Source organism: Dermacentor silvarum, chromosome 11 (genome assembly GCF_013339745.2).
Source record: "Dermacentor silvarum isolate Dsil-2018 chromosome 11, BIME_Dsil_1.4, whole genome shotgun sequence".
Classification (NCBI taxonomy): domain Eukaryota; kingdom Metazoa; phylum Arthropoda; class Arachnida; order Ixodida; family Ixodidae; genus Dermacentor; species Dermacentor silvarum.
In genome coordinates this window covers 48855843-48873883 of record NC_051164.1, presented here as the reverse complement: position 1 = coordinate 48873883, position 18041 = coordinate 48855843, and the positions used below count along the sequence as shown (strand labels likewise).

General features: G+C 47.4%; 1 protein-coding gene across 1 annotated transcript in view; it reads left to right on the top strand.

Moving 5' to 3' along the window:
- LOC119432568 (phospholipid-transporting ATPase ABCA3) overlaps window positions 1-17475 on the top strand; it is a 57736-nt gene extending 40261 nt beyond the window's left edge. The window contains exons 17-23 of the mRNA XM_049658304.1: window positions 5203-5479; window positions 9203-9373; window positions 11064-11260; window positions 12672-12968; window positions 15194-15319; window positions 16104-16361; window positions 17459-17475. Of these exons, the coding sequence (XP_049514261.1) occupies window positions 5203-5479; window positions 9203-9373; window positions 11064-11260; window positions 12672-12968; window positions 15194-15319; window positions 16104-16361; window positions 17459-17475 (1343 nt within the window). The remainder of the gene's footprint in view (window positions 1-5202; window positions 5480-9202; window positions 9374-11063; window positions 11261-12671; window positions 12969-15193; window positions 15320-16103; window positions 16362-17458) is intronic.
- The last annotated feature ends 566 nt before the right edge of the window (window positions 17476-18041 follow it).

Here is an 18041-nt window from a genome sequence, read left to right as displayed (position 1 = left end):
TTCCTTTTATTGTTTTGTTTTTTATTTACATTGTACCCACCACCTCTGTAACGCCCTCTGGGTCTTGAGGGTATACTAATAAATAAAATAAATAAAAAAATATATATATATATATATATATATATATATATATATATATATATATATATATATATATATATAAAGACGGCGAAATTCTAGGCGTGTGTGATTATCGAATACTAGTAGATTTCGAATCGAATCGATAAGAAAGAAAGCTGAATACCGAATCTAATATCGAATATCAGAAAATCTTTCACAAAATTTCACAAAATTTTGTGGCATGAAAACACGGTGCTTCACATGCTCGGGAGTCTCTTAGCATTGTATAACAATAATGTAGCACGCTATCAGTAACATAGGTACACAGAGGTCAAGATATACAGTACATTCTACTCTGATTAAAGGGAACACCGAATTAGTATGCCAGAACTCATTACAGCTCAGTCCTAGTACAGTAGACTTGCGTTAAATTGACTCCGGTTAATTCAATTTTTCGCTTCATTCGATCCCGGCTGGTGTTCATTGAGTTCTATGGGCCCAAAATTTCGTTATTTCAATCCTAAAATTGGCCTTTGCCGGTAATTCGAACTTGACCACTGAGAATACTCGCACCTGACCCATATAGTTACCGCAACAGTGACTTTTACTGGCAGCGTCTGTCTCGGCTTAGTTTAGGACACATTTAGAATATGTTGAACTTATAATGTGTTGAACACACGTCAAAATATCCCATCGAAAACGCTTATTTTCGGCCTGCCCTAGGAAGATTTCCAAGCAATAATGGTTGCTCACAATATCTAATTACGCTAATCACCCGATTATAACGAGCGCCTTTTTTTTTTCACGAAAATTTGACTAAGAACCGCGTTTGTGGCGTTCGTACGCCCTGCCGCATAACATAAGTGTACTGCGGCAAAGATAACTTTAGGAACCCAGCCGCCACTGTGTGACACGTATTAGACCCTTTCCAATTTTTCTTGCTAAAAATCGGGTGTGCATTAGATTTATAATTTGTTTAGGGGCTTTAATGCCATCTCTACGGCATATTTCTACATTGGATACATAGGAGGCGGATGCGCGTTTGATTTGGGGGCTTGTTTGAATCGGGCAAATATTGCCAAATTAATCAGCGGCGTATTATGACGTTCTTTCTGCATCTTATTTAGTTCGACCCACCTGATTATTCGATCACTTTCATCGGTCCCGTCAGGATCGAATTAATGGAAGTTAACTGTATACGAAGGTATAGAAAATATTTTTTAGGGCTGTGCGAATACCGAATAGTAGATTTCCAATCGAATATCAAGAAAGGCTTGGCTAGAACGGGATGACAATGACTGTATGACGACGATGGAACTTCCATGACCTTGAGGACATACGTAGCGGCTCAAGTTAGTAGACAACATTGGGTCAAATGGCGTAAGATCGAATCGAATCAAGAAAAAAAAAGCCGGATATCAAATAGAATATTAGAAAAATCTCACAAAATTTAATGCTTACAATTTTCGGGCAAGAAAACATGGTGCTGCACATGCTTAGGCATCTCCTAGCATTGCATAACAAGAACGCAGTAAGCTATCAGTTACTTAAGTACATTCAAATCAAGATATACAGTACGGTCTGCTCTTATTAAAGGAAACAGCAAATTAGTATGCCAGCACTGATTACAGCTCAGTTATAGTATATGAAGGTCTGGAAAATATTTTTTCTTATGAAGATAATTAGTATTTTTACCCTCTGAAATTAATGAATTAACGACGTTCTCTTAACCGCCGTGGTGGCGTAGAGGCTTTGGTGTTGCTCTGCTAATCCTGAGGTTGCTGGTTCGAATCCCGGCCGAAGCTGCCAGATTTCGTGGCAGGCGAAATGCAAAAACACCCGTGTACCGTGCATTGGGCGCACGTAAAAAAAAAAAAAAAAAAAAAAAAACAAGAGTGGTCAAAATTAATCCTGAGTACCCCACTGTGGCGTGCCTCATAATCATATGGTGGTCTAGACATGCAAAACCCCAGAATTTAATTAAATTTAACGTTCCGTTGTACTGAATACCAATGATGTTCTCAGTTTGATAGCGGACCTGTGTTTTGTGGCAATCTTTTATTAATTATACAGAAATGTGTTCTTTACAGTGTTCCGAATACAGAAGGGCTAAACCAACTTTACGGCTGCTTATCGTAAGGCTAATCTGCGCGACAGGCGAAAGGACCGCGAATCACGTGACTCGATCAGCGCTCCGCGCGTAGCCGGCGCGGACGGTAAACAGAAGGCGCCGTTCGCGCCGTTTCATTGTCAGGTTCGGCGTGGTTTGCCACCTGCCAAAGAATTTGAACTCTGTAGGGTCACGGCAACACGTTCATCCGCCGCCTTACGCTTACGTCTGCGAGGCTGTTTGTCGGCTTTCCGAGTGTCGCGCGGCTGCTTCGAGTGGATCTGCGTCAATTCGGCATCAAACCGTAACTTTAGACGCCGACGACCATAGAGTTAGTATATAGTCAGTATACTAACTCTATGGACACCATAGACACAAAACTGGGCGAAAAAAGCGGGGACCGCATAGGCGCCGTCATGTTGCTACGACTGATTTTTGTAGCACTAAAAATATTTAAAGTATTATGCAAAAGGAAGCACTTACACGTAGCACGAAGGCACGGACACCATTTGAAGTCCATTCGGTATATTTTTCAGAACGATCGGATGGCTATTTAGAAAATTTTGATGCAAAATTTGCGGTGTATTAAAGGCTGCGTTAGCAGGTGGCTTAACTAGATGGCGCTACCATACTGACGGAGGCTCGGGATCGCGTTGCTTCGCGCCTCGTCTGAATCGCACCTTGTCGTCTGCGCATGCGCGCCTGCATAGGTTAGCAACATGGCAGCGCCCTTGCGGTTACAGATTTCAATACATGGCGCTATGGGGAGCTTTTCCTCTAGTGTTGATTATATTAACTCTATGCCGATGCCTGATGAAGAAGCTCCAATTAGGCCTAAAGGCCGAGGCATTGTGGCCGTGAGGAATGTTCGCCATAGGCCTTCGCGGAATGCTTGACGCTAATACGTTCGTACGAATTTGCCTCATCAGTGATTGACGGCTGTTGAAGCGACGTGAAATCGCCGCGTATCCGACACGATCTGCGAGCCTGTCGGCGGATAATCGGCCCGATCATGGCGCCTGCTTTCGCACTTTAGGAAATACGCGCAGATTTCGTTGCCATTCCCTCTGCCTGCGTCGCGTTATCGTTTCGATCATTTCGATCGGTCCTGTCGACCCGGAAGAACCTCGTACTGACAGAGGTGGATTCGGCTGATGCGGTGCCATTCGGCTGACGCGGATGACACGGTGCCGATCGGGCCCTGTGTGTGCGCCCCAAGTCCGCTACCACGTCAGCCGGGTGGCCCGTCCTAGGTGCTCTCGGCGCTCCAGGCGGGCGCGCACCGCTGATTCATTTGGCAATATTTGCCTGGTTTCAACGCGCCACCGAATCAAATGCGCCCCCACCTTCTATGTGCCCAAAGTAGAGATATAACGTAGAGATGGCATCAAAGCCCCTAAACAAAGTAGAAATCTAACGCACACCCGATTTTTAGCAAGAAAAATTTGGAAAGGGTCCAATACACGTTGCACGCTGGCGGCCGCTTTCCCAAAGTCAGCTTTGCCGCAGTACTCGTGTTATGCGGCAAGGCATACGAACGCAACGAACGCGCTCGCTTGGCCGGCATCGAGCACGAGGGGCTCCGCGGCGCACGCGACATGTGGCACTGCTCGGGGGTCTACACCGAATATATGGAATATATCGAATATTCGAAAAAAGAAAAAGAAATCTAATAGTAGACGTTCGATTCGCGAATCGAAATATTCTAACGGTCAGTATTCGATTCGGTGGTATTCGAGTTTTCGCACACCCCTACACAATATCCTTTCTCATCAGTTGTGAAGGGCGTGTCCACTAGGAAGATCCAGACAGCTGCGGAACACGAAGAAAAGAAATGACCCGGAACTACGGACGCGTCATAATCTGTAAATAAAGAAACCTGCACATTGTACACATGCCATTTACTTTGTTTCAATGCACCGTTCTCCATAACTAAGAACGCTTCACTTACATGCATGGGCAGACATCAGCGATGTGTACTGCCTAATACTTTTTTTTTTGCGATGGACCATTTAAGGAGGCTCACTGCACATTCCCACCACCGTCGTGCTGTCGAAGGCGCATGCGCGGAAGGTCAGAGGGGCTCGCCGATTGCGATAGCAAATTAGTGGACAGCAATACAAAGTAAGGATAGTAGTTTTATCGGCCGTATAAGCTTGTAAACATAGGCACACTAACTAAATTAACAAGCGTGGTGTCACGCGCGTCCAAGCAAACATGAACGCATCTCACTCGCTGACCGCGGGAACTGTCAAAACGCTGGAGTGAGTCAGCGCGGCAGCTGTAGCGAGCGAATTGAGTTTCGTAGAGGCGCTCGCATTAACGCGATCTTAGCTGCGACAACACAGGTAGGGCGGACTCTACCCCCGCCGCAGATGGCTTTCAAGATACAGCCGCGCGGGCGGAGCTCGCGGCGCAAAACGCCCCCCCCCGCCCCCCCCCCCCCCCCCCTCTCCTCGGAGCCTTCCATATCGGCGGGACCGCGCGGCCGCAGTAAAGCGCGGCCCCTCCACCTCCCTACCCTCCCTCCGGAGCGTTGTCCGCGACTGGAAAACTGCACGCTTCCTTCCCGCTTCCCGCCCTTGGGTGCGCAAGCCGCGATTGCCGGCTCAGCGTCGCATGATTTCACTCGCACATACAGCATACGACGCGCGGCGACGATTTTATCGCCCTTGGACTTTACACGGAACCTCATGGTGACGACGACGGCGACGGCAGCAAACTGCTTGGAGTATCCATTTCATTGCTACCGCAATAAAAGAATTGAAGCGATGTGAACGGTTAACAGGACATAAGTGGCTAACATTTGTGTGTCAAAAAGATTCAATCCTTCGAGCGACGCATCCGTCAAAGTAGCATCTCGCACGGTTGGAACACGTTGGAATTTAGTTGGATGCCGCTATACCTCATCGCACGCAGGGTCCGGCGTCTAACTGTGCACTTGTGACTGGGCTTTAGGTACTAAGTTTTTCGCTCTTCGCAGAAAAAAAAAAAAAAACCTGGTACAGAAGGTCGCCTTCTGCGCATTGCAGAGCTGGAAGCCGTGAAGCAGTGGTGCACGGCGCGGTCCGCCAAGGCCGGCGTATTTTCGGTGCTGTGGGCCCTGCTGCGCAAGCGATACATTCTGTGGGTGCGAGTCTGGTGGACCAAGCCTCTGTCGGTGGGCATCCCCGTCCTGTGCTTGCTGTTGCTGGCGTTGTGCGAGAGGCACTTCCTGCCGGACATCCGCAAGGAGGTCGGCGACTTCACGTACGAGCCGGAGAGCGTCTTCGAAGTCTCCTACGGCTTCATCGAGAAGGACAACGTCAGGTATATGCGAGGGCTGCGTCACGCGTCCGGGAGGGAAGTCGTCGAACGTTGCCGAGCGCGATGAAATCGTGGCGTGAAGAGAGATCATAAATATGGCACCGATGTATCATCTCTTCTTTCTTTGGGTTACGCCGTGGCCGCGCAAGACAGTGCGATGAATTCTATACTAACTAGTAAACATTTGTTTGTTTGTTTTCTGAACGTGAAAGCGGGAGGTGCAAGGGTTCGCTTTAAACAAACACACGCAGGCAAGCACACACACACAGATAGAAACAAACAAACAAACAAACAAACAAACAAACAAACAAACAAACAAACAAACAAACAAACAAACAAACAAGAAATAATGCACAGCAACAGGCTTCTATTCTTTTTTGCCTGCATAAAAGAGACCAGGTACTTTTTTTTAGACTACAGGCAACTTTTAAAAAAAAATTGTCTGTGGCAGATCATCAAGTAATAGACAGCGCCAGAATATACACGGGACCAAACGACGAGTAACGAGACAGTAATACGCCGGCCTTGGCGGAGTATATTCTGGCGCTGTCTATTACTTGATGATGAAGAACCAACTAGCCAAAAAACACGTCCTTACCTGTGGCAGATACAACACCCCCCCACCCCCTTCTATTCCTTGAACTTGATTACTCTAATAGGCGGATACGACTTACACAATAAACAGGTGCACGGTTGACCAATTTAGAAAATGTACTAATTAAGTTTCTACTTAATACATTTACGGCATGTATTGCAATTTACGAAATGTAGCCAGTGAGATTCCGGGGAATCTCCATTTGGAACGAATTTTTGAGGATGGCGCGGGTTTCGATATAAGCGCAGTAAAAATTGCGCTGCATTGAAGCACAAGATCAACTTGAACGCCAGTGTATTTCGTCGCACAACTTGGGCATGAATATTTGCTGTGGTTAAATTAGGGTAGCTTAATTCTCCACAAAAGTGGAAAAATACCTACCAAGAAAGGCGGCAGTCAAAGAGACACAATCTCTCCAATGCTATTCACTGTATGCTTAGAAGAAGTATTCAAGCTCTTAGACTGGGAAGGATTAGGAGTGGGGATCAACGGCGAATATCTCAACGGCCATCAGTTTGAAGATGACATCATCCCGTTCAGTAACAATGGGGACGAATTACAACAAATGATTGAGGACCTTAATCGATAAAGCGTAAGAGTGGGGTTGAAGATTCTTATGCAGAAGTCAAAGGTAATGTACAACAGCCTGGCAAGGGAACCATGAATTATGATCGCTAGTCAGCCTCTACAGTCTGTGCAGGGGTGCGTTTATCTGCGTAAATTACTCACACGGGACCCTGATCACGAAAAGGAAATTTACAAAAGAATAAAATGGGGTTAGAGTCCATATGGCAGGCATTGTCAAATCCTGACTGGGAGCTTACCACTGCCGTTGAAAAGAAGTGTACATTGCATTCTACCGGCGCTAACATACGGGGCAAAACTTGGAGGTTAACAAAGGAGCTCGAGAAGAAGTTAATGACCGCAAAAAGAGCGATGGAACGAAAAATGTTAGGCCTAAAGTTAAGAGACAGGAAGAGAGCAAGCAGTGTGGATCAGAGAGCAAACGGGAATAGTCGATATTCTAGTTGACATTAAGCGAAAAAAATGGAGCTGGGCAGGTCATGTAATGCGTAGCGTAGAGAACCGATGGACCATTATAGTTATAGAATGGGTGCCAAGAGAAGTGAAGCGCAGTCGAGGACGGCAGAAAACTAGGTGGGGTGATGAAATTAGGAAACTTGCAGGCGCATGTTGGAATCGTCTAGCGCAACACATGAGTAATTGGAGATCACTGGGCGCGGCCTTCGTCCTTAAGTGGAGATAAAAATAGGCTGATCAGTATCTGCTGTCGTATCGCTCATGGGGTTGTCAGCACACACGTGCAACACCGCCGTAACAGATGACGAAGACGGAACGTTGGATGGAACCACTATAGCGCATGTGGTTCAAAGCACGCTGCGCTCAAAGCACCTAGAGCTGTAATCGCAATGAGTGACTACATTCCACTCAACTGCTTGTGTGTACCAGGCAGTGTCATAACCATCAGAAAGGTGTCCTTAAAGCGAATCTTTCTTTGCCTCTTGTCCCTCGTGTTTCTTTGCCTGCCGTTGTCTTGCTGATTATGCAAATTAGACCACTGGATATGTGAACACTCTCGGCGAATTCCGCCGAACGAGTATGTGTGACGTAGTAGGTGCATGCCTGAATAGATAAGTAGAACAACAGGGAAGGAGTGACGAAGCAAGTAACAAACACAGCTCAGTGTGGGGAAAGAAGGGAACAAAAGAGGACCAGAGCGTGCATTGAGCGAGAAGCAATTGAGCTGCATAGAAGCGAGAAAGCCACCTGAAGACGTTTCAGTAAAGATCAAAGAAATCTTCGCTTATTCCGATTCCAGATGAACTCTTGTAGGCAGATTTCGCTCGGTGGCCCCGCCGCGATCTCGCTTCCATACCACTTTATCGCAAATCTAGTCTTGTCCGCGTTGTCCAGCAAGCGCGTTTGATTGCGCGTCCTTTCCCCACGTCATTCTGGTGCTGTGGTAGCCTTTTTCGCAGACCTTCAGACTCGCCGATCGCACTCGGCGCGCGGTACCTTAGACCCGACACCGGGAAATTTTGCTCGAATCAGAGGGTCTTTCACATTCACGCGGACGGCTCGAAGATTGCTCGCGGGCGCATGCGCAACCTGCGCACCCCGTTTTCTGCAGATACGAGCCAGTGCCTCGCTGGCGCCTGCATTAAACGTATAGGGGACAGCAACACGCCTTGACATCCGGCACACCGCGACGTCGTCCCCGTTTATTGTCCGCGTTCGCCAAAGATGATCGTCGCGGGAATCTGTACACGATACGCCTGTTTATATAGATGTGTTCAAATTGTCAAAAGTTGTATAGGGGACCTTTATTGAGTGCGTAAAGGTGCATTATTAATGCGAAAGCGTTATATGGCTCATGAGGCGGAAAATCCGGCGTCGGCGGGACCAAGTCCAAACGGTCCAAGTGAGCCAATCGAGGCAGTTGATGACATCAACTATTGCATAGGTAATTAAGGCGAAGGTAATTAAGGCCCAGTTGATTACAATATAGGTAATTAAGGCACTCAAACCCACGACCTTTGGTGGGAGTCGTACCCACGACCGTTGGTGCTAATTAAGGCGAAGTTAATAGGAAATGTACGGAAGAATAAACATGAGTGCGTATGGCAGGCATTGCCAAATCCTGACCGGGGGCTTACCCAGTTGAAAAGTGTACAATCATTGCATTCTACCGGTGATAACATATAGAGTAGAAACTTGGAGGTTAACAAAGGAGCTCGAGAACAATTAGAGCACGTTTAATTAAGCTACAGTTCATTACGGCACTCGAACCCACGACAATTGGGGGGAGTCGAACCCTGGTCATTGTTGTTAATTAAGATGTTCATTAATGCGCAGTTAATTAAGATATACTTAAGTCACTCGAAACCGCGATCCTTGGTGGGAGTGGAACCCCGACCCTTGGTAGTCGTGATGCTTTCGTATTCATCCACGTAAGCATAGCTAAGTGCCCCTCGAATTTTTGTTCTACATAGCGTCGCAAGATGTCTCTGGTTGGTGCCCGCGTACAACTTCCACGGTAGCCCAGTACGCGCCTGCGCTCGCCGAGTCTTTACAACGTTTTCTTCGATCCTGCTTTCTACTACGTGCAGCAAGCACTTCGCCGAGAACGTGCTGCTGCCGCTGCTGTCCGAACGCTCTGTGCGCGTCTTCTCTCCGGCGAGCAGCTTCGTGGAGCGCGAGCTGCTCTTCTGGGCGCAGCAGAGCATCTACGCCTACCTATTCGAGTACCAGTACGGAGTTAGCATCTTGGGCGATAAGAGGTACCACGCAGCCTACTGAAATGTTTTCACGTGCAGCCCATCAGTTCCCCATTTCTGCACTCGCCTTAAGTAAATCAATCAATCAATCAATCAATCAATCAATCAATCAATCAATCAATCAATCAATCAATCAATCTCTATGACGCAAAGTACACGAATGAGTGAGAAATAAACGCCGCTGTTTGATAATGCAGCTTGACGGGTCTACAACCCCGTAACATGAGCGGCCGTTAACTTACAGTGACATTCAATTTATAAAAGGGCAGTAAATGAACATAGTTTCAACAAGATATACAGTTTCGGCAGGCACATTAATACATAGTCACACAATACTAATATTACTGGTGCTTTCTACTTATGAAAGGACTGTCGATACAGTGGGTATAACAGGAGATCAGTTACCGAGGTGAAGAAAGGCATACATCACGAATGCAAAGTCTGTGAAGGCACGCCGCAATGCAGGACGCAAACGTGAAACATGATAGTTGGCTGATTCTCATTCCCTCCCGGTAAACATGCCGCATAGTCAAGCCCGGCTTGATTGAGCGGAATCGGACAAGCCTATTTAACTAATTACGGTGAGTAGCAGCCTCGGATGCTCCATTATTAAAGCTTCGCTATAAACCTATTCGACGGTACGCTGCATCGAAAGGTTCACTCATCGCCGACGCATCACACCTACGAGGATACTCATAATTCACGCAATGCGGCTACGGTGGCCGCATTTCGATGGAGGCGAAATGCAAAAACGCCCGTGTGCTTGCGTCGTAGTGCACATTAAAGAACCCCAGATGGTCAAAATTAATCCGGAGCCCTACACTACGGCGTGCCTCATAATCAGAACTGGTTTTGGCACGTAAAACCCCAGAAAGAAGAAGATAATTCACGCAATTAATTGCTTCGCTTACTAGCAGTAGCTGCTCGTGAAAACCACTCTGATGGTTTCACGGCGTCATAATATCTCTTTCGAAACCTTTTATTCCAATCAGAGTGAAGTGCCAAGCCTTTCAATAAACAATTTACTCATACACTCACTCATTAACGGAGTCTCGAAGTGATGAACACTGATCGAACGAGAAATGTCGCTAGTACCAACGCTTCGGCCAGGAAGCTCATCTTCGTCAGGGTAGAAATTGTTTCCCTTAGCAGCCGCTTATCTACGCGTAGCTCACTCAACTCTCGATGGGGGAGCAGGAGGATAATAAGCTGGCGCAATGAGTACGATAAAGAAAGATAAAGAAAGAACTAAAAAAAAAGCAGGGGAGTGTTTGGTTGTGATAGGGAGGGACCAGGTAGGGGCCTGCTGTCGGTTCTTCTGAGTACCGCGGGTCACGAAAAACACAAACCAACAAACCAGCCCAAATCAACAAACCAACCCAAACCAACAAACTTTGGTTTAGTTTGGTTTGGAGTTCTGGGACCAGCAGACTGCTGGGCCCAGACTGCTTACGCGTTTGGGTTTGGGTTTGGGGTTGGGTTTGGGGTTGAGGTTGCGGTTAGGTTGGGGTTTGGCGTTAGGGTTGGATCTGGGCTTTGGTTTGGAGTTGGGAAGCCAACAAAGTCCAAATCCAACCCTAACCCCAAACCCAACCCCAAACCTAACCGCAACCCTAACCCTCAACCCCAAACCCAACCCCAAACCAAAACGCGTAAGCAGTCGTTTTCGTTAATGCCCAAGCGTCTCGTCCAGGGCCTTCGTCTGGTTCAACGGCCAGTGCCCGCACAGCGCCCTGCTCTCCCTTAACCTGTTCCACACGGCACTGCTGAGGAACTTGACGGACAGCAAGAGCTCCCGCATCACGCTCGTCAATTCACCCTCGGTCACCAAGGAGCTTGAGGCGAGGATGGACTTCGAAATCAACTACGGGGAGCTCCAGCACCACACCGGTGAGCACGCGCGTGATGGCCCACCACGTTGCGCATCTCGCGGAGCACACTCGCCGAAGAATCGGGAACCTCGAATACAAGGGAGGTCGTACTTACGGCCGGTAACATTGTTATATCCGAAATTTCGTTAAGTCGAGGATTGCGTGCCTTCAGTGGTTAAAAAAAAAGCTTAAACCTTGAAAAACATTGGTGATCCAGATGGCAGTCATAAACATAAGAAAGTAGGTTAAATCGCGAATTTAAATAAATTCAGGTTTCTTGCATTGAAATTTGACTATACATATTTCGACGCTTCGGCCTGAGACTGGCCTTCGTTCTTGATGAAGGTCGACAATGAATAGCGAAATCTTACGGCAGGGTCATCTGACAAGCGGTTGTGCACTGCTTGAGTCACAGTTCCTGCCAACCCCACTCTTCTTTTTTTATTTTACTACATCGAACGTGCCTTACAGTTCACTCATAATGTTGAGATAGTTTCATAAATACGTTACTTTCAGCAGTTTCAAATTTATCCAACGTGTTATTCCATCTCAGAAACATGACAGCGCTAAACCGGATTTCCATCTCCAATGACCCTGTCAGCAGAATTCATACTATCAGTTGAATATTTCATGCGGATTTCAGTACACAAGTTGGATACACAAGTTGGAGTTAGTGGCAGAACACCGTTCTGCCACTAAAAGAAAGAATAAAAAGGAAAAAAAAAACTGCGCCTTTTCAGAACTTCTTTGTTGGACGGAATGTTATGCTGCAACCATCAGGTTCGATCGTGAATAGCGTCCGCGCCACTTGGCCTCGTTTCGCTACTGTGGTTTATTGAAAGTTTAATGAAAATCAAAATGCACAAAAAGACGGGGGCGACCAGTCTTAAGCATAATCAACGCCTCTCATGAGGGCAACTCGACCTTCACTGAATTAATTTTCATTTAGCCTCTAATTTCTGTAATTAGTTTTCATAACATTACAAAAATATTTGTGTAGAATAAAAATAATTTACTCACGATTTACGCATTTACGTATAAGTGCATTTCAAAGTGTCGTGATCTATGAAGGCACTCGAAACTATCCAATGAAATGAACCACTTGTGATGGCGAAGCACTTATCACTGCTCTGAAAAGAAACGAACGTTATAGTACGGTACTAAACGCACTAGCCGTACGCTAGTAGTACAGCTTAAGGCTAAGATGTGCGGCTATACTAGCGAAACACTAACAACACTAAAAATTGCAAAGTGGTTTCTTAATAAATCCACGCAAGATCTTAGTGATTCATGTACTTCCCAAGATTCTCGAGGCAGGACGAACGATGGCAGCGCGACGCATCCCTTTATTAATGTTAGCAGTATGAAACTCCATAGGTCACGTGACCATGAACGGTTAGGCTTACCTGCGCACATGAGTTCCTCCGCAGATCACGAGGGCCTGGGCCACGAGCTGGAGCTGTTCGCGACGCGCAACCTGATCACGCGCGTGCTCTGCTCGTTCTTCGTGTCCCTGGCGATGAGCTTCTACGCGGCCAGCCACGTGTTCACCCCCATGGTCGAGTGGTGCAGCGGCCTCAAGCACCTGCAGCTCATGACCGGCATGTCCGGCTGCGTCTACTGGATGGGCCACTTCGTCTTCGACGTGGTCATGGCGCTCTTCAACAGCGCCACGCTGGCCTTCATCATCTTCGTCAGCCACATGGACATCAGCATTTCCTATCACTGTACGCCTTGCGCACGCTTCTACAAACAAGCATATAGAGCAGCCGCGAAATACATATACTGTGCAGCAGGCAAACCTTAGGCGTACGCCTATCATGACTCTGTTGATTCAGATGGTATGCCTTTACCACAGTGTATGCGCTGTAAGTCACGCGAGTTGACTGAAAGGCACGTGTAGAATCAGTGGCCTAGGCAGAATGTTTTTTTTTTTTTCAGAGAGGGGGGGGGGGGGGGGGCACGTGCTCGTATGTGCTACGTCATTGTGTAGCACACAACTCTGAAAGGGGCCATGGCACCAAATTTTCAAGCTTGAATTACGCATTACGTAGCTTATGGGGCACCATCCTCTGTCAAGCCGATTGTGGATTTTTGACTGTGTTTGCAGACAGTCAGTGTCGAAATAAAGATTTGATTTCATGTTGGGCCGTATGCGCTCCACAGCAGGCTGGCAAAATGTGAGTGCATTTGGTGCAGTAGAAAATATGTGTTTGAAATTTTCATTTTATCGCACTTTAACACCATGTGGGGTGTCCCAGCTAACTTTAGCCGATCTGTTAAAAAGCACGGTGCACGATTTTAAGACCTATGGTGTGCGGTCGTCATTGGTCCGATGACCAGACACAGCAGGTATTATAATTCTATCTTGCACCGTGTTTCCTTAATATTTTTCTTTCTTTTTCTTTTTTTCGCTGGACAGCTTGGCTAAAGTTAGCTGGGATACCCTATAGATAGCAGCATGGCAACACTGCTGGGTGAGGAAAGAAAAGGCATTTCGGCGTGGCCAATGGAGCACTGCTGAAGATACGAGGCGTACGCAGGCAATATCCGCGCGCGGCGGAATATAATTCCAGGCGTAACCGTCTGATTAAGGGCAAGATTAGATAGTTTTGCTTTTGTTTGGTGCATGGTACGTTACAGCGATACGTGACGTGTTAGGACATTTGCGCACGTATACGTCGTATAACGCGAATTCAGCAGTCATTGCAGCAGACGACGCGGTGCGGATGAACACATCTCGAGGGGCGTTCGGCCTTCCTATTGGCTATGACGTCTTGGAGCTTCCACAGTGCTACAAACAACTTGTGAGATGAAGTATGTTGTGCCTCACTCCCGGCGAACGTTAATGGCGGAGTTTTTTCCTTTTTCTTTTTTTCAGTTTCGGTATCAAAAGCGGCCATTAACGCCATAACGTTAAGGGCCCCGTGTCGCAGAAAATTCGGCGTCGGCGGCGGCGTTAAGCACCGGCGTCTGGCGGAAATAATCATGCCGAACCACATCATCCCGAACCACCCCGACCACACAGGCCCTCCGCGTGACCGCAATGCGTTAGTGCACAAAAATTGAATTCCTCAAAGTAAAATGCGTCAGAAAAGTCGTAAAGTAAGACTTAACCACAACCTACAGACGTGATAGCGTCGGATTGTAATTTGAATATACGAGAGAAAAAAGCCTGATAAGCAGCCAGGGATCTTTGAATGCTATCGCGTTCCACTCTTAAAGGCGAAGCTTAAGCGTCCTCCAATTCTGATGGTGTTTCGCTGCACTTTGGTTCTAGGCAACATTGAGGGGAATGTTGAAAACCGAGCCTTTTAAAATTTTGATCGGGCCCCAAGTCGCAGAAAATACTGTGTCGGTGCCGGTGTCAACGGCGTCCAGTAACGCTATCGCGTTCCACTCTTAAAGGCTAAGCTTAAGCGTACTCCAAGTTTTTTTTATGCGAGCTTTTAGGGACGTTTCCACTCGTAATTCAACGTCGAAATTTTTCACGGACTGTCCTCTATATTTACACTATCCTAAACTAGTTTTTTTACGTGGTTCAAGATTTCGTTCCAGTTGACCTTTAAGGTCAACTGGAACGAAATCTTCGAATGAAATAAACTCCTCGAATGAAATCCTCGAATCCTCGAATGAAATAAACTAGGTTGTCGGGCGAGACTTGTGCGCTTAAAGTAATGAGGAATTTCAGGTCACCTGTAAATTTGCGCATACGAAGAGAATAATAATAAAAAAAACCAGCAGCAAATTCTCATTGCGAGGCAAGAAAACATGTGTGTCAACGTACGTTTCTTCCCCCCAACCCCTCCATCAAGATAATGAAACAAAAAAAAAGAAAAGAAATCGTGGCAAGTGACTGGACAATTCAACGCGCGATTCCGCGGAACGGGCCAAAATTGGATTGAAATTAAGTGGAACTGGTTATCTCGCTGACTATTCTGTCTGGCTGCAGTGGCCATCCTGTTTCTGTTCATGGTAAACGCGTTCTCGAGCCTTCCGCTGGCCTACCTGTTCTCCGGGCTTTTCCGCAACACCACGTGGGCTTTCTCCTTCCTGGCACTCGGGCTGTTTCTCGCAGGTGAGTGTGCGGAAGGCCCCCGACGTATAGCTCAGATGACGCGCCTCTACGAATAGGCTACAAAACGTGACGTCACAATCCACGTGGCGGCGCTGCCGTCAGTTTCGGTGCGAAGGGAAAGCAGATGCTCCCCTCTCCTTACGCCTCACTTCTCCCGTGTGAGAGAGAGAAACTTCTCTGCAGAGTGCGTAAAATATATACTTAAGCAAAATTATGACATTGATACGTGGGGTGTACAGTGACATGTTGGGCGAAAATAAAAGGTGTGCTACGAAGAGGTGATATACTAAAATACGTGACTAATCAGAAGCACTACAGGTTTATTTGAAGCTGACATCTTCAGCTTGCCTTAAACCTTCATTTGACGCAAACAAACAACAAGAAGAAACTATATCAGTACGCTTATAATAAGCTGCTGCTTACAATACTGCTTCTTATACGGCAATCAGTACTTTGTACTGAGTGCCGGCACTCAGTACTCTGCCTTGTGGCAATCTATTTCTATATCTGATTTGTAACCTATAATAATGTGTAGTCCAGTATATAATCTGCTTTACGGCAACCTCCAGAGGATTTTCTAGCAATGCAAATGTAGCGCCTAAAGACTGTCCTTGACGACCGTCTCTTTTCCCTCTTCGTATTCCTCAAGCGCTTGAGAATCCGTTCATCCGTCCAAACATTCAGTGCCTGTGGCGCTCTCCATTTCGTTCCTTACTCGAGCACACCCACTACGGCTCTTCATCGCTCGCTCATACTCGGAACTGCGCTCTGCCGCTGCGCTCAGGCATGGTGGGCTCGCTCGGCGTGGAGATCCTCAGCTTGCTGACGCAACAAAACCCGACGGCGACCTCTTCGGCGGCGCTGTTCATCTGGGGCTTCGTGTGCCGCTGGTTCCCCACGTACGCCCTCGTGCGGGGCATCATCAAGGTGATCCTGCTCTCCAGGCTCAACGCCCTCTGCCTCACGGGAGGGGGACTGCTCGACGACGCATGCCGCGACACCCAGTACTCGTCGGACGAGAGGACGTCCAACTGCTGTGACGGTGAGGTGGCCTTGGCGAACGCACCTCGTCCCCGTATTCTCAAAACCATACCTCGACGCGAAGCATGTTCTCTCATTGCACCGAGTTGAGCACACAGCACCGCCCTTCGAGTGGAGAAGACGCTAAGTTTCTCAAGAACTGCCTCGGAATGTCAATGCATTGCCTCCAAGATTGCGCGCACTCGCAAGTTTCCAGTGCGCGCAAATCACGGAGGCCGTGCGTTGACATTCCGAGGCAGTTCATGAGAAATTTGCGCGCAGATTTGCGCGCGCTGGAAACCTGCGAGCACGCGCAATCTCGGAGGCAACGGTCAATGAAGCGCAGAGACCGCTTCTGCCGAGGGGCGGCGCTGCCATCCACTTTATGGACTCATTGTTGGAGAGCTGAGTCGATAGGAACGTTCTAGAATATGGGGATCAAAACGGCGCTGAGAGATCCCATAAGGAGTTTCTCAGTTTTCAGCGTTGATTGAGCGCGATACGTGGAACTATGTTGATATGATTTTTTTAGGGGGACCGCGGAGAAACGAACACATTATCCGAACAAACAAAACATCCGTTACCACTTGCGTCATACACTGCACACAAGGCGTGCAAAACCTACTCTCACGGAAAGCTGTATTAGAAGTTGAATAGAAACCCAACAAACACGCTAGATTGAAATGATAGAAACTTTAAGACCCGCGGAGACACGCGGTGGTAAATGTTGGCGCCGCCGAAAGGACGATGCCTCGTCAATGGTGCACCGTCGCTGCTCTTCGACGTAACAACCGGGAAGGCAAAAGAATAAGGAACGGGAATGCATGCGGCGCCATGGTAACCAAACGAGACCGGCGCTTCAGCACACAATAGCCGTGAAAACGTAATAACCGGAATGTATCAATGATTTCTACGGCGCTACTTTTAACCGCCACGAAAAGTCTATTCTCGCAGACTACCTACTGTCTGCACTGTCACCTGGAGATTTCGTCAAATATCTGAGCCAGTATGTGCCGCAAATTCAGTTCCATGCTCTATTCATGGTCGGTAGACATCTTGCCAGATACCTTCATATGCTATGCCTCTTGCATGATGCCACTCGCCTTTCTGGCTTTGCAGCTCTGATCCTTGATTGACGATTGTTATCACGTTTAGACACTCGTACAAACCTATAGCCGCAATACTAGCTTCGCACTTTCGATGGGCCCATCGTATCAGCCAGTGTAACGGTCGGTACGCGGGAATCGGTGATAAGCGAGGGTTTCTTTGATGTTAATTACCACAACGTTAAAGGCAATGTCATGCAGGCGTAACGCTAATGGCGCAAATGCGTCACGATGTTTTCATGCGATTTTTAACGCAACAACCCAGATTTAACGCAATGGCGCAAATGTTTCGCTCTAAGGACGGCGTGCGTGCATACCATCGCGGCACGAATGCACATGAACTTATTAGATACCACACACGCGTACTGTGTTCTTTCGAGCTGCAGGCCTCAATATCTCGTATACACTCAATGCAAGCTTTGGTGCCATTTGTTCATTTCGCCTCTTTTCTTCAACACCCGGCTTCTTCTTTTGCACCATGTTGTTATCTACTCGGCAAGACGGCAAAAACCAGCAGCCAGCACCTGCAAATTAAGTGATTGGAGGAAGAGACTGGGTATGTTCCAGAGTAGGCAAGAAGCGAAGACGGCAACAGA